Source organism: Rhododendron vialii, chromosome 7a (genome assembly GCF_030253575.1).
Source record: "Rhododendron vialii isolate Sample 1 chromosome 7a, ASM3025357v1".
Taxonomy (NCBI): Eukaryota; Viridiplantae; Streptophyta; class Magnoliopsida; order Ericales; family Ericaceae; genus Rhododendron; species Rhododendron vialii.
Genome location: NC_080563.1, coordinates 15,604,855 through 15,620,499, shown reverse-complemented (window position 1 = coordinate 15,620,499; position 15,645 = coordinate 15,604,855). Strand labels below are relative to the sequence as shown.

The 15,645-nt window shown below is 38.1% G+C and overlaps 2 protein-coding genes across 3 annotated transcripts; one reads left to right on the top strand and one right to left on the bottom strand.

Annotated features, from left to right (window-relative positions):
- The first annotated feature begins 1,307 nt into the window (after window positions 1-1,307).
- On the top strand, window positions 1,308-7,943 carry LOC131333743 (nucleolar protein 12-like). Of its 2 annotated transcripts, none has more exons than XM_058368442.1 (5): window positions 1,308-2,098; window positions 2,218-2,288; window positions 2,737-2,806; window positions 2,910-3,035; window positions 7,308-7,943. In XM_058368442.1, the coding sequence occupies exons 1-5, from the start codon at window positions 1,790-1,792 to the stop codon at window positions 7,632-7,634; spliced, it is 903 nt and encodes a 300-aa protein (XP_058224425.1). In that variant the 5' UTR covers window positions 1,308-1,789; the 3' UTR covers window positions 7,635-7,943. The 2 variants fall into 2 exon arrangements, with proteins under 2 accessions (XP_058224425.1, XP_058224424.1); XM_058368441.1 differs by having other exon boundaries at window positions 1,308-2,113; window positions 2,230-2,288.
- Window positions 7,944-8,745: 802 nt separating this feature from the next.
- Window positions 8,746-12,905, bottom strand: LOC131333744 (uncharacterized membrane protein At4g09580). Its single transcript, XM_058368443.1, has 4 exons — window positions 12,346-12,905; window positions 9,833-10,103; window positions 9,586-9,756; window positions 8,746-9,276 (listed from the first exon to the last, which is right to left on the bottom strand). The coding sequence occupies exons 1-4, from the start codon at window positions 12,594-12,596 to the stop codon at window positions 9,151-9,153; spliced, it is 819 nt and encodes a 272-aa protein (XP_058224426.1). The 5' UTR covers window positions 12,597-12,905; the 3' UTR covers window positions 8,746-9,150.
- Window positions 12,906-15,645: the final 2,740 nt, after the last annotated feature.

The window sequence follows — 15,645 nt, the reverse complement described above, 5'->3', positions numbered from 1 at the left end:
TAAAAAAAAAAGTATTTACAAAAAAAAAAAAATTTATAAGTGTTTTTACAAAAAAAAAAAAAAAAACGGATTCTAACAGCTCGTTTGGAACGAGTGATTTCGAGCGAGAAGAAAGGAGAGGGTGAGGAATCCGACTCTCTCCCACGTTTGGGAGAGCCATCAGGCGAGAAAGGGATGGGGAAAGAGAGAAACCGTTTCCTCTCAAGACCCCATTTCTGAATCGCACCGGATGTGGCGCGATTCCGTGAGAAAGGAAAGGAAGGCGCGCATGCGGGCTACGCCGGAGTTGCTAGCTCGTCGCCGGTGTTGGGAGATCGTCGCCGAAGAAAGCTTCGTCACCGGAGTTTACAGATCTTGGTCGCCGGAGAGGGTTTGATTTCTCACGGTTGTTTGGGTTGTACAGTGAGAAATCACTCCCCTCTCTTCTCCTTTCTCACCATTAACGGAGAAGACTCTCCTTTCTCACCCCTCCATCCAAAGGGGCCGTAACAGTTTTTCAAAAAAAAAAAAAATTGTTTTTTTAAACTGTTTTCTTTTTGAAAAAAACTATTTTCAATTTTTTTTCATTAAACTATTTTCTTAAAAAAAATTGTTATTTTTTTTCAAAAAGAGTATTCAAATTATTGTCAAAAAATTTAGTTTTTAGAAATTTGTAGTTTAAAAAAGTGATGTGGCAAGTTTTGGTTATCCAATTTTGATTATTATATTGTGGACCTCTACATTGCTAACCTTAGCAATGTCTTAAATGGATAATCAAAAAATGATATGGCAACTTTTGGTTATCCAATTTTGATTATTACATTGCAATTGTTTAGGTTTTCATTTCGCTGCTGATTTTGTCACTCATTTCTTTTGTTAACATAACTTCTCTGTAAGTGTATTTTTGTGTAAAAAATAAAAATACACTTAAAGAGAGTGACATTAACAAAAAAAAAAGTGGCAAAATCATTTCCCTTATGTTTGACCGTTTGGCTTATTTTTTGTCCTTATTCAAATTTTTTTCGTATTTGTTAGTTTCTCTTTAATTTTTTAGGGATGTATTATCATAACGAGAGGAATCTAAAAAGTAAAAAATTGTGATCGAAATTTTTTTTTTTTTGAATAAAGACGAAAAAATTAGCTTATTGGTTTATTTTTATCTTTATTTAAAAAAAATTGGATTTGAATCATAATTTTTTACTTTTTAGATTTCTCTCGTCATGATGATACGATAATTTCCAAAAAATTAATGAAAAATTAGCAAATACGAACAAAATTTAAATAAAAACAAAAAATAAGCAAAGCGGCTAACGTTCAAGTAACCACTGTCGAATAGGTTTGCTCTTACAATACATACAGAAATAATGCTACTGGTACAGCAGCTGCTGTACCTGTAGCAGCGTTGGATCAGCAGCAAAAGCAATTGGGGTTATGGTTTGGTTCAGCTGAAGGTCCCGAAAAAACCACGACCGGTGAATGCGAAGACTCTGGTATTGTAGAGGTGAATAAGAGGAAGAGGAGAGAGGAGGAAAAATCCAGCTTGGATACGGCGCTGATCGACGACGGTGACGGTATTCGTTTGATCAAGAAATCAAAGAGGGATGATATAAAAAGTGCTGAATTTAGTGATGATATAAAAAGCTCTGATTTGGGTTCCAGTTTAAAGGGAGAAAAGAGCTCTGAATTGGGTTCTAGTTTAAATAGAGAATCAGAACCAAATGAATCTTTGGAGTTCGGAAAATACTCCGATTTGGGTTCCGAATTTGAGGAGGTGCTGAAGCAGGTGGAGGGGAAGTACTTGGATTCGGGTATGACGGAGAGGAAGAAGAGGAAGAGGGATGAGATTGAGGCGGAGTACAAGGAAAGGCGAAGCGGGGCTATGGGGATGAATGAAGGAGGAGGAGGGGGAGGGTTGAGAGAGAGGGTAGTTGGGGAGAAGAGGAAACATGTTGATGATCCAGTGGACATGATGATGGTCCCAAAGGATGATGGCTCTGATGATGAGGCAATACTTTTGAGGACTGTGTTTGTTGGGAACTTGCAGTTGAAGGTTAAGAAGAAGGTTTTGGTTAAGGAATTTAGCCAATTTGGAGAGATTGAGTCTATCAGGATTCAGTCCGTTCCTTTATTGGATGTGAGTGGTTTATAGATTTGCTCTTTTGTTTTGTTGATTTATTTATTTTTTTAATGTTGTAAACAGCTTTCTGCTCAGATTATTATGTGTGTATGACATGTGAGTGTTTATGCCAGACCAAAATACCAAGAAAGGGTGCAGTAATCCAGAAGAAAACTAGTGACGCTGTTGATAGGTACGATATAAAGCGAGGTGTTTGAGTCCTATAACCTGTTGTTTATACTTTTGCCTTGAAGTAGGGTACTGATGCAGTCCCCTTCAGGTTATTTTTGGAGTTCACGTTTGCTTATTAATGTGCTTCGGTTTGTAGTTTTTTGTTTTGCTCTTGCGTTGAAGTTTAAACTCTCATACTAGCCATCAAGCCATCAATTTTGTGGTGTCCCCCATCTTTCTGCTTTCGTTGCATTCATTAAATTATATACTGGATTGGTTCCATTTTCGTTTCTCACAAACCATTCATTTGGATATCTAACATAAAATCTGGTTAATACCAAAAAAAAAAAAACAATTGATTATACAACACTGCAAACGGTTTGAATTGTAACTAGCGCTGTGTAGAATGTATTTTTCTTTTGCCAAAATGGTGGTTTATTCTTTGCTAACTAGTTGATAGGATTTTGCAGTGTTCATGCATACGTAGTCTTCAAAACAGAGGAGGCTGCCCAGGCTTCCTTGGCCAATGATATGGCATTGGTATGTTGTTCCTCTGATCTTCAATCAACAAAATTCTGGGTAAACTTGGATAATTTCATTTAAGGTTGTTTGAAGTGTAGTGATTATAATGCTTTGGATATAGGTTGGAGGAAATCACGTCTGTGTTGACAGGGCATGCCCACCACGCAAGAAACTAAAGAGAGTAGATGCTACACTCTATGATAACAAGAGGACTGCTTTTGTGGGCAACCTGCCGTTTGATGTGAAGGTGAATTGCTTTTCTTCTTCTTCCTCACCTTCTCTCCTAGGTAGTTCGCAGAATGCAGACTTCTCGTTCGCTTGTCTGTTGCCCATAATGACCAGGATACAATTGTTCAGTTGAGTCTAGTATTGAGGCCATTCGGGTTATCAGAGATTCTGGTACGAGTGTAGGAAAGGGCATTGCTTATGTCTTGTTTAAAACAAGGGTATGATTGGTAGTTTTCCTACGCATAGACTTTCGTGTCTTTTAATGCATTGAAACTGATTGATGGTTCTTCTTGCTGTCACAGATATGTTAGGCCTGTAAATGTGTTCGTGCTTCTTAGATGAAAGTTAAACTAAGGGCTATGTTACCTAAAACAAACTCTTGTGCAATTGATTTTCAATATGTTTTTCAATGGAAAGTCTGAAATCATGCTTTTTAATGGACAATTGGGATGTGGCATCCATCCAGTATGTTTTAGGTAAATTATCTATGCAAGCTAGATTAGAGAGGTCTCTCCAACATAACTCGTTCAACGATAAGCAGACTCCTTTTTCTTTTGGTGGGTTGGGTTCCTTTTTTGTGTGTGTGGAGGTGTTACACTCATTAGATTGCCCTATGTGTGGAGTAGTACTCATTTCTAGGCTTGTGTTGCGTATTTCTACCAAGATTACCAGGTTAAGAACCCAAGAGTTGGAAATGAGGAGAGGGGCTTTAAGGTTTGATCTGGGTAGAGATATGGCTTGGATTAAAAATTGTCTGCTTCCTGGATTTTGTTGGGATTTGTTCCACATCGGTTAATTATCTCCTCCAAAACTAGTATATGAGCCTAGACAGCCTCTCCACTCTTCGCCAATTGATTTGGAGTTGGATGCTTTAACATGGTATCAAAGCGGGTTCTCAATCCCAATCTTAAACCACCTTTGAAACCCTAAACCTACTATAGCAGCCACTTTTGAAACCCTAGAAACCCTAAACCTACTATAGCAGCCACCATCGGCCGACTACGACAGCCACCCACTACCCACCAGCCACCATCAGCCCTCCGCTATCATCTTGACGCAAAAAAAAAAAAAAAACCCGAAAATGACACTGTTCATCGCAGCACTGTTCATCGTACTGTTCACGCGACTGTTCATCGGCACTGTTCACGCGCACTGTTCATCGGATACTGTTCACGCGGCACTGTTCATCGAATACTGTTCATTGCGGCATCTGTTAACGTCGATCTTGCCATTTTCGATCAGAACACCCTATACACTTTTTCTCATCCCGACAGCCACCATTGGCCCTCACCCTGCCCTCGTCGGCTCTCCCCAGCCCCCGTCGGCCCCTGCCCCATCCCTCGGCAACCTCTCTTTCGTCATCACCGACCTCCGACGCCTCTTCTAATTGCTGATCTCTGTCTCTTTATGCTTCTGTCGCTTGCTTCTGACGCTTTGGTATGAGTTTGCCGTTGGTATTTTGTTCTGTTCTTATTTGTGGGCTTATTTGGCTGCCCTACTTTATGTCTGGCTATTTTGGACTTCTCGTTTCTTCTTGGTCTTGTTATTTTACTGCTCTTGTTTGCTGGTGATCGCGGTTTGTTGATGATTGTGGCTGCCTCTGTGTTATTGGCATAGTTTCTGGTTGGTATATTTGCAATGAGCTCTGGCACTGCCTCTGTTTCTAGTTCTAGTACTGTGACTTCCGCTGTTAGTCGTTCTTCCCGGTCTCGTGACAGGTTGTCCATTACCTCTACCTTATTGAATGGTCGAAATTATGCTGTTTGGGCTAAGGCTGTTAAAGTCTATTATGTCGGGGAGTCCGACTATCATTATCTTACTGATGATCCTCCCGCGGCGACTGCCGCATCATATGGTGCTTGGGTTCCTGCAGATGCTAAGATTCGTGTTGAGCTTTGGAATAGTATGGAGGAAAATATTAAGAATACTCTGGTTTTCTTATCTACTGCGAAAAAAGTATGGATGAAGGTTAAGGAGATGTTTTCTGAGGCTGATAATCTCCGCCAGACTTGTGCTCTTCATCAACAGTTCTTTTCTCTTGACCTTGGCAACTTATCCTTGGAAGAGTATTATGCCAAGTTCTGTGGTGTGTGTGAGGAGCTCAACACTTGTGAGCCTATTTCTTCAGACATTCAGGTTATGGAGCGTCAGCGTGAGCGCTTGCAGGTAGCTCGTTTTCTGTTTGGTTTATCTTCGTCAGCATATGATTCTATCCGGTCCAATCTTTTGGGTGGTAGAGATTTACCTTCTCTCAGTGAGGTGTTCAGTCGTGTCCGTCAGGCCTCTATTCCTGACTCCAGTGTTGATTTGACCCCTGCTGCCCGCTCAGCTTTGGTTACCACGATTCCTCGAGGTGGTACTTCTCGTGGTTTTGACCGTGGGGGAGGCAGTCGTGGTCCTACTGGCCGTGGATATGGTCGTGATTCTGGTAGCAGTGGTCCGATGCAGTCTGTTGGTGGTCGTGATTCTGGTAGTGGTGGTCGTGGTCGTGATTTTAGTCGTGCTCGTGGTCGTGGGTCTCGTTCCTGCACCTATTGCCATGGTACTAATCATATAGTTGATTTTTGTTGGATTCTTCAAGGCCGCCCATCTGCTCATCAGGTTACTGTTTCTGAGGATGATGGCTCTGTTTCTGTGCCCAGCTCCATTCCACGAGTTGTTACTATTCCAGATGATGAGTATCATCGCCTGATTTCCCAGCCGTCCCCTTATGCGCCCTCCTCTTCCACTGCTACGTTCGCTCAGAAAGGCTCCACCTTTGCTGGCCTGGCCTCTAATACTCCGTGGGTTATTGATTCTGGAGCTACCGATCATATGACAGGTCACTCCATCCACCTCTGGTTCTCGTCCTCTTGTGAAGTCTTCTAGTGTTGCCTTGGCTGACGGTTCCTCTTCTGACATTGCTGGTTTGGGTTCTGTTATCTTACATTCTTCTCTTACATTAGACTCTGTTTTACATGTTCCTCGTTTTTCCCATAGTCTTATGTCTGTTAGTAAACTTACCCAATCCTTAAATTGTTCGGTTACCTTTTTTCCTGGTTATTGTGTATTTCAGGATCTCCAGACAGGGAATAAGATTGGTGGCGGTGTTGAGCGTGGTGGTCTATACTATTTTGACACTGGCGAACGCGCACCTCCTGCCTCTGTTGCTTTTCAGGCTTCCGTATCTCCTTATGAACATCATTGCCGTCTTGGTCATCCCTCCCTTCAGACTCTCCAGCAGTTAGTTTCGTCGTGTCGTGGTCTTCAGTCTTTGCCATGTGAAGTCTATGAGTTCAGTAAACACCGTCGTGTTTCTTTTCCGCCTAGAGTAGAGAGTCGAGTGTCTCTTCCTTTTCATTTAGTTCACTCCGATATTTGGGGTCCAGTGCGTGTTTCATCACGTGGTGGTTTTCAGTATTTTGTTATTTTTGTGGATGACTATTCTAGGCTTACTTATGTTTATCTCATGAAAAACCGGTCAGACTTATACTCAATTTTCAAATCTTTTTATATGGAAATAAAGACTCAATTTGATGTTTCTCTTTGTATCTTTCGTTCGGATAATGCTGGTGAATATTTTTATAATGTTTTGTCTGCCTTTTTTGATGAGCATGGTATCAGAGCTAGACTTTCGGAGGCTTTTCCCCTTTGTTTGTGCCATAGTTGCACTTTGTTTCATTGTGATCCGTGTGTTCCGGATCCTTTGTTAACCTCTCCACGTGCGAATTGGGGGTCGCACGTGCGGGGGAGTGTTGGGATTTGTCCCACATCGGTTAATTATCTCCTCCAAAACTAGTATATGAGCCTAGACAGCCTCTTCACTCTTTGCCAATTGGTTTGGAGTTGGATGCTTTAACAGATTTCACAATAGTTTGCTGCAATCTCTCCTCTGCAAAATCACAAAATTGAGGTTGATATGTCTGTAAGTTCAAAAAAAGAAAAAAGTAAGAAGGTTGATATGACTGCCTCATGCTCGCTTTCAATGCAGTTAAACCTAATTTAAACCTCTTACCTGTCCTTTCTGCTGTCCTTGTAAGTTGTTTTATATTTTTCTCTATAATTTTAATTTAACATGAGATGAGAATCATCTAAGCCTTTGGCTTAGCTCCCCTTACTACGTTCTTGGCCCACTTTTAGCTAATTTCTCTTTCAAAAGTTTGTTATTCTTGCATAAAATGTTTTATGTAATGCTGTATGAAGAAAGGCTGCTTCAAGAATGTAGATATTTAACCAAAAGTTTGTTTATGATGCCAACCATAATCTCTTATATTCTTCACGTCGAAAGCTTTCTAAATATTGTGACATGCAGGGTGGTGCAAACTTGGTTTGTAAAAAACGTAGCTTGAGGCTCCGGAAATGTGAACTAAGGCTCTATCATGCCAGATCAAACCTCACACCATCTAAGAGGAAACACTCATCACCTGGAGAGGGAGAGGATTCTAATACAAAGAAGTTAGCAGTGGATTTAAGGACTTCAGACAATGGCAACAAGGTGAAAACAAAGTCCGGTAGCTCGCACCAGGGTCTGTGGGCAAGTACATCTGGTGCTTCAGAACAAGCTGGGAAAAAACGCAAGCTGGAAAGCCAGACTCCAGAGAGTTACCGATCGAACAAGAAACTCAGGAAACTCCGGTAGGATTAAATCCAATAAACTCAGAAGAAACTCAGGAAACTCCGGTAGGATTAAATCCAATAAATTCCTTGGATAAGGGACATTGCTCAGATATACTTGTAACTTTCTGCTGATAGGGTCAAATACCAAAACTGGCCACTGGGCTTTTACATATCACATCATTCCTTCACGTTAGAAGGGAAGAACCACTCGGTTGTTGACAGGATCATATATCACTGATGTGTGAGATGGCCACGTTGTTGTATTAATTATACAAGTTTGTTCATTGACTAGGCCAAAGGCAAAAAAAAAAGGCTAGAATAATTGATGGTACATCTTCTGTCTCACCTAGATATTTTCATCATTCCTTCGCATTTACTTCAATATGGTACGTTTAAAGGAAGAATGGTTTGGTTGCTGAAATTAGTTTATCATGAAGCTATTTCGTTTTACCATATGCCTGACTATACACCGCACAATGAGGTTTTCTTCATGTTTTCCATCTTGTCTTTGCTCTTGAGAAATGCCTGGGCCTTGGCTTTTTTCCTTGTACGAAGTATTTATGGGTTCCCTACTCTGTTACTTTGTGATCTATATGCCCTTCCAGTAAGCAAAACTTTCACATTCATCTTTCTCTGGTTTGTATTTGTCTTACAGCACCTGTTCGGAATTTCTAATCGCCTCTGCGAACACGTGTGTGTGTGTGTGTATTTGGTAGGGGTTTTTTGGATGAAGTACACGTTGCTTGTTTGTGATTGCAACTGGAATGCAGCAAACATTTAGGTAGTTTCCAATGAAGAGGGTGCCGGTAGTCCTCACAGACGTGGGAAGAAACCCAACTAATCCTCTCCTCCCCAATCCCACATTTACCAAGTAGTTATCGGGTTAAAGACCTGGAATAGCCTTAAGGGATAGTTGTGAAGGAAATGGCTGACTATTGAGAATCCACCCTGGCCTGACAAACTAGGACAATCCAGTTTGTTCCAGAACTCATACATAGGAAGCAGTACCATATACGGATCAAAGACTAAATTGAGCTGTGTTCTTGCTCAATCAATTCTTGGTATCCGAATGGTTGCAAACCAAATATCCACACTCCAAGCTACTTAACAGGCAAACAAAGGAAAAGAGAGAGTTACAAATCATTATCAAGAAAACATTAAACACAACTAATGTTACGCATTACAATACTTCAAAAGTATCACTTTTTTCCTTTTCTTTTCTTCATTTTTTTTGTCAAAGCAAATGAATTGGACTACATTGTATTTCCAGAATGATTTTGGATATTGAATGCTCAACAATGATATAATGGTGAAACACTCGACAGTCTCTGACATCATCCCATATACTGAACGGAGAGGATCCATTTGAGACCTGACACCCCTTCATACCATCTCCAAGCTTCAGTAGTGACGAATCGATGGCTAAGATAAAGCTTTACATTGCACTTATTTTTTGATCTATACATCCAGTCATGTAACCGCTGCCTGGAGAACACGGAGACCATGTTAACCGAGTGTTTTTCGTTTGGTGATTTTGCTTAGGTTTGGTTCTTGGTCAGCAGCGTGGGGGTAACCGATACAATACCAATGAGGAACAGAGTTGCTATTGAATGGAAGTCGTAGAGGTCAGCTACTGATCGCAACTCACCCAGAGCTATGCCAGCCTGCAAATGTCAGTAAAACACAAGTTCCTCAGGCAATCCTTTAACTCTGACAATCTTGCATTTGGCATATGTACTCAGATAGACGGAGATAATTCAAGATTAGTACAAGCTGATGTGCCATTTGTCAAAACTCCCTGGTTATTCAGAAACTAGGCCAACATGCGAAGAGCATCTCTTATTTTACGTAGGTTTAAATGAAAGCAAAAATAATATGATATCAAACAGACCCATTCACAAACTGACAAAAGTATTGCATACTTGCAGGAGCTAGGAAGAAAAAGTAAGGCACATCAACAAAAAAGTACATACCTTGACTGTAACATAAGCAGCAGGAATGATCCCGATGACGGTTGCTAGGAAGAAAATATGGTAAGGCACATCAACTATTGGTGAAGCCACGTTAATAAATGTATTTGGCAAGGTAGGGGTCACTCTTAGGAAAAGCATATAGTTCAGCAACCCCTTTCTTCTTTTAGCCACCTGGATAAGAGAAACATAATGCTTTCAAATTCTAATCAACACAAGCCAACATTTATGAGGGGATGAGTTAAATCACCTGTGCTTGGAAGAATACAAGCTTATCGGGCCAGAGAGAAGAGAGAAGGGGCCGCCCAATCACTTTGGAAAGAAAATAGCAAGAAGAAGCACCAGCAGTGGCAGTGAACACCACCAACGCTACACCTTTGAAGACTCCGAAAAGGGCTCCAGCGAGCAATGACATGAAAACGGTTCCTGGGATCATGAAAGTCTGCATGAAAATGTAGACGACACAATACCCCACGAGGACTTGTATAGTGTAGTCGCTTGTGTAGCTCTCAAGGTGATCTCTGCAAGAAATGTCACCAAATAAGTAACATATTTATCTGAATAATAGTACACGATCTCTCTCAGCAGCATGATCAAGCCCATCAAGCAGAGAACACAGAAATATGTCAGATAAAGTAATAACCAGAAAGGACAATTAAACTATGTGAATGAAATGATGTCAACAATTTCTTCAACTTAGAATTTAGCTGCGTGAATCAAGAAAGCACGAGAAGCACATAGAAAAAATTGTTTCCCTGATAGGAGAAGGAAAATGGCAGAATTGCAATTAGCTAGTCCAGTTTTAGGTAAGCAGCAGACTGCTCAGTCAATTGTCAATACATCAATTTTGTTTTAATAGTATAACATGATAATTGGGTTTCCACCAAAAGATCACCAACTCAAAATTAAGAACTCAGAAATTTCTCACACAACTATGGGTACCCTATTACAGAGTTCTTAACAGCATCTCCAGCCATGCTTACCCTTTTTCCCTCTAAAACTCAAATTTTGAGTAAAAACCCCTCAAAACTCACTACATTATTTTACTCAAATGTTATATCAACGTGAGTTTTACTTGAATATTGCTGAAATCAAGGGAGACTCAAATCCTTACTCAAATTTTAGAAGGCCATTTCGTGGCTCTTAAATTTCCAACCGCACTTTTAATGAAGCTTTTACTCAAATTTATGCTTAGTTATGGGTTTGTCCATTGGAGTGCAGAGTGGTTCACATTAAATTAAGCTTTTACTCAAATATGAGTCAAAGTACAGGTAATGGCTGGAGAAGCTTTTATAGTATCTTTTGATATGCAAAACCAGCAAACATGTTGTAAAGAAAGCACATATAGAGCTTGAAAATCTTCATCAAGACTTACTAACATTACTCAGCTTGACAGATGACAGATAGAGCTTATTTTAAATTTGCCAAGACTGTCAAATCCCTGCCGATTGTCATTTCTATAACCCAGAAAAAATGCTAAAAATAAACAGAACTCCAAAAGTGATAACTTTTACAACATAAATCAAGCTTCCAGTTCAGGCCTTCATTTGGAAATATCTACATTACAAGCATATTAGCATAGTTGTTAGAAGGGTACGAATCGTATCGTACGATTCTATACGATTTGGTGGGTGATTGATATGAATATGCTGCTTGAGTCGGAAATAGCTGTAAATCATAAGTGAACCGGTGAATTGTTCAATTCACTTAAAATTTCCAAAACTCATTTTCACTATTTTTTTGTTGTTGGAAAAGGGTTCAAATTATTTTCTTAAGGTCTTTAGTATTCTTATATGCCATCTTTTGTCTATATGAGATTATGTAGTATTATAATTTATAGCTACTAAGAAAGGGAGATTTATTAAGGGAGTGGATCAAAAAGGGCATAGATAAAGGGAATACAAACCACCACCTTCTAAACTTTTAACTCCTTTTTACAAAAAAACGACTATAAGTAGGATTCATGAATCCTCATCTCTTGGAAGTTGCAAAAGAAGCAGCTTACCTAATACTCCACATTATTGTCCAATCATCATTTAGAAGATGGTTTTTATTTATTTAGGCCTAAAACTTTCATTTGTAGTATATATTTTTGTTACCTTAATCAATAAACATATGTTGCATTATAGAAATCATGAACGAATCGGAGTGATTCGTGATTCGGAAAGTGACCATAATGATTCTCGATTAGATTCACGAATTGACAACCTGGATTTCAAGCGATCAAATCAGTAATTTTCTTCCCAACACAAGCTGAAAATATTAGCCTGATAACCTAATCCAATTCAATGTAAGAAAGGATAAAATATTATTTCATCATGCCTCCGTTTGTTCAGATATAAAATACTCCTCCAAATTTCCCTAGAAGTTAGGTTCTTCATTATGAAACTATCATTACTAACTAAAAAAGAAAAAAAGATTCAAACTTTTCCCCATCACAAAAGAAAACATAAAATACAAGGAAACTAGTAGTTGCAACAGTTAAGAAAAGCCACAATATTACTACTATTGATGCGGAATATTATTAATGAAAATTCCAAAGGGAAAATAAATCCCTAAATTGGCATCCGATGCTATTGCAAAAAAGTATATATAGATAAATTTGAGAAAGCATAATGATAACAGGATTAATTATTGATGTAGCTGATCCATTAGGCCATTAATTAGGGCACGGATTAGTTGGGCTTGGTTAAAAACGAAGAAAATCACAAATTTGAAACAAACCACTAAACAGAAAAACAGAAAAATTACATGGGAAAATACCTGAGGATTTGGAGATCTTCGAGGCTACGGGGAAGCTTGAGGAAGCTGTAATCCGATGCGGGCATCGTAAGGTACACGCCTACGAGCCCTACCGCGAAGCTCAAAATGACGGCGGAAGCAACCGCCATCTCCCAAAACGTGAGCGGAAACTTGGCCGGCGTCGATTTCGACTTATTTACGACATTGCCATTGGAATTGGCATTATTGCACGGCGATGTAAATTGATTCTTCTCTACATTCATCTCCTCCATTGTCAATAACAATCCCGTAAATTAATTCAATTTAGAAAAAAAGAAAAGAGGAGGTTTTGATTGATGTAGGAGAGAGAGGTAGAGAGACAGGAATTTAGGAGAAGATATAGAGAGAGAAAGAGAGAGAGAGGGGAAAGAGGGAGCCCTAGTCCTTTCCTTTGGGGACACTCCTCTGTTTTCTCTCTCCTTGTGCTGGTGTTATCTACTTGTGGAGAGAGAATATTCGGTGGTTCCGGGTTCGAACCAAAATATCCCAAAAACTAATCTCTCTCTCTCTTCATTTGTTAAATCTAATCTACGCTACCTAAGAATTTGGGGAGGAAATGGTCGAAGCCAATTTATAGGGAAAGCAGAGGAAGCAAACGCTTTCGATTCTCAAAATTTGAAATTAATATGGGACCCCACTTCTAAATAAGTTATCTATACGTATTTGAAATATTCCATAGATAACTTTTCTCTCTTACAATGTATACTTTTAGGTTAAATTTTTGTAACTTTTAATAGGTTAAAACAACACTACTACAGAAGTCATAACTTTGAGTAGTCTTTTTTTATTACAACATTCATAAACAATATCACAAAATTTCGTAAACAATGTCACAAAATTCATAAAACAAACCACCATAGAATTAATATATTGAGCCACAAAATTAACCACAAAACTCGTAAAGCATGTACCGAACACCAAAAATAAAATCATCTACAAAAATGCATAAAATGAGTCAAAAAAATTCGTTACACGAACCACAGAAATTCTTAAAAGAGAATAAGTATTTATGAATAGTAGTTAGGCTAAAAAAAGACCACAAAAATTCCGTACATCAATTTTATAACCTTTCTTCCAATTGTCGAGACGAAAATTTTGGTACAGAAATATTATAAAAAGATCAATAAAAAGCAACCAAAAAGACCATGCAAAAAAGCTCCCGAAAAAATGGGGCCAAACTCACCCATATATGTAAGGGAAAATGACGGTCAAGGACATGTTTGATAATTAATACCCTCCAAGGACATTTTCAGCATTAACAAATGTTCTCAGCATGTCCTTGACGGGTATTAATTATCAAAACACGTCCTGAGCCGTTATTTTCCCTATATGTGTAAAACTATGATGGAATACGGTATGCATGCGGTGGTTAGTTGTCTAATCCCCACCTTAACCAACACCTAACCTAAGGAGGGTAATAAGCAAAACCCTAGTATAATCAACCAGTAATGCATGATTAACAACATAAATCAAAAAATTAGCCTTGATTGAACCTAAGTTATCACCACATCGAGTCACCGACCGATGATCTCGTGTTTGAGAACGCATATACTATTTGCACCCTCATTTTTGCTAACCAACTCCCCTTTTGTTTTTAATGTGTGAAATTATCAAGTATCCTTAAATGTTGTAAAAATAATAATTTTCATTCGGATATCGACAAAAGAAAAATATTGAAAAGTGAAATTGTGTTTCCGTAGCTTCACACACCGAAAAACAAAAATAGAAAGTGTAGTTAGTACTACCAAAAAGGAGGTACGGAAATCATGCGTCATTCTATTGACCATTATTAAAAAATAAATATTTATTTTTAATTTTTAAATTTAAAAATAATATCTTTACGAAAATAGTTTTTTGATATTTTTTTTACACTGGTTATTGGAGAGCTGCTACTCCTCCCCTGACACACCCCCCTCCCTGGCCCCACCTCCCTTTCCCGAAATTACCCCCCCACCCCCCTATCTCTCTCTCTCTCTTTCCTTTCTTTCTTTCTTTTCTTTCTTCTTTCCAGTTTCTTCTTTCTTTTCTTTTTTTTCCTTTTCTTTCCAGTTTAATTTTTTTTTCATTTTATTTCATTTTCTTTCTTTCTAGTTTGAATTTTTTTTCTCTTTAATAATAGATTGAGTCTAATTCTAGGCTTTGTAAAGTAATTGAGAAAAAAAAGTGTTTCAATTGATCATGTTTATACGACTATTTTATTTTTCTTTTTTTTTGTCTTTTATAGATTACAAAATATAGTTACGAAAATAAGTGTTTCAATTTTCAATCCATTTGAACCAGTGCAAAGATATTATTTTTCTGATCATTTCATCCTAAATGGTCGTAATAAATTTTTGGCTCCAAGGCCTTTCAATGAACACCCTAACCCTAAGAGAGTCCTAAAACTAAATAATGAGTCTTAGGGTGCTCGTTGAAAGGCCGTAAAGCAAAAAATTCATTAAGATTACAATTAGTGTTCGGAAACTAATTACGAAATGTATTTTGCAAACGACATACTAATCCAAAATACAAATGTTATATTTAGGATTACTTTTTTTTAACTATAGTATAATTTAATAAATTTGTTAACCATTATTTAGCATAAATCCTCTTAACTGATTCAGTAGTATGTTGCTTCAAATCACGTCTCTACTCCATAGGATTGCAAATGGCTAGTTTCTATTTTTTTTATAACTAAAACGGAAACGTTTTAGGGGCTTCATAAGGGCTGCTGTGTCAATGAGGGCAGCAGAGCCCTCGGGTCCCCCTACTTTTTAATTTAATTTTTTATTTACTTATACCTCATTTATTTAATTTCTATAAATACACCCTTTGTATATTTAAAAATATAATTGAAGAATTAATTAAGTGTTTTAATTTTCAATTCAGTTAAATCAGAGCAAGGATCGTTTTTTTATTATTTTATTTTAAATGGTCATAATGAATTTTTTGGTTTAAAGCCTTTTAACAAATACCCTAAGACTCATTATTTAGTTTCAAAACTCTCTTAGGGTGTCCATTGAAAGGCCTTGGAGTCAAAAATTTATTAGGACCATTTAGGATGAAATGATCAGAAAAATAACAACTTTGCACCGGTTCAAACGGATTGAAAATTGAAACACTTATTTTAGTAACTATATTTTTTAATCTATAAAGGACAAAAAAATAAAAATAAAACAGTCGGATAAACATGATCAATTGAAACACTTTTTTTTCTCTCAATTACTTCACAAAGCTTAGAATTAGACTTGAACCTATTATTAAAGAGAAAAAAAAATTCAAACTGAAAAGAAAGAAAAGGAA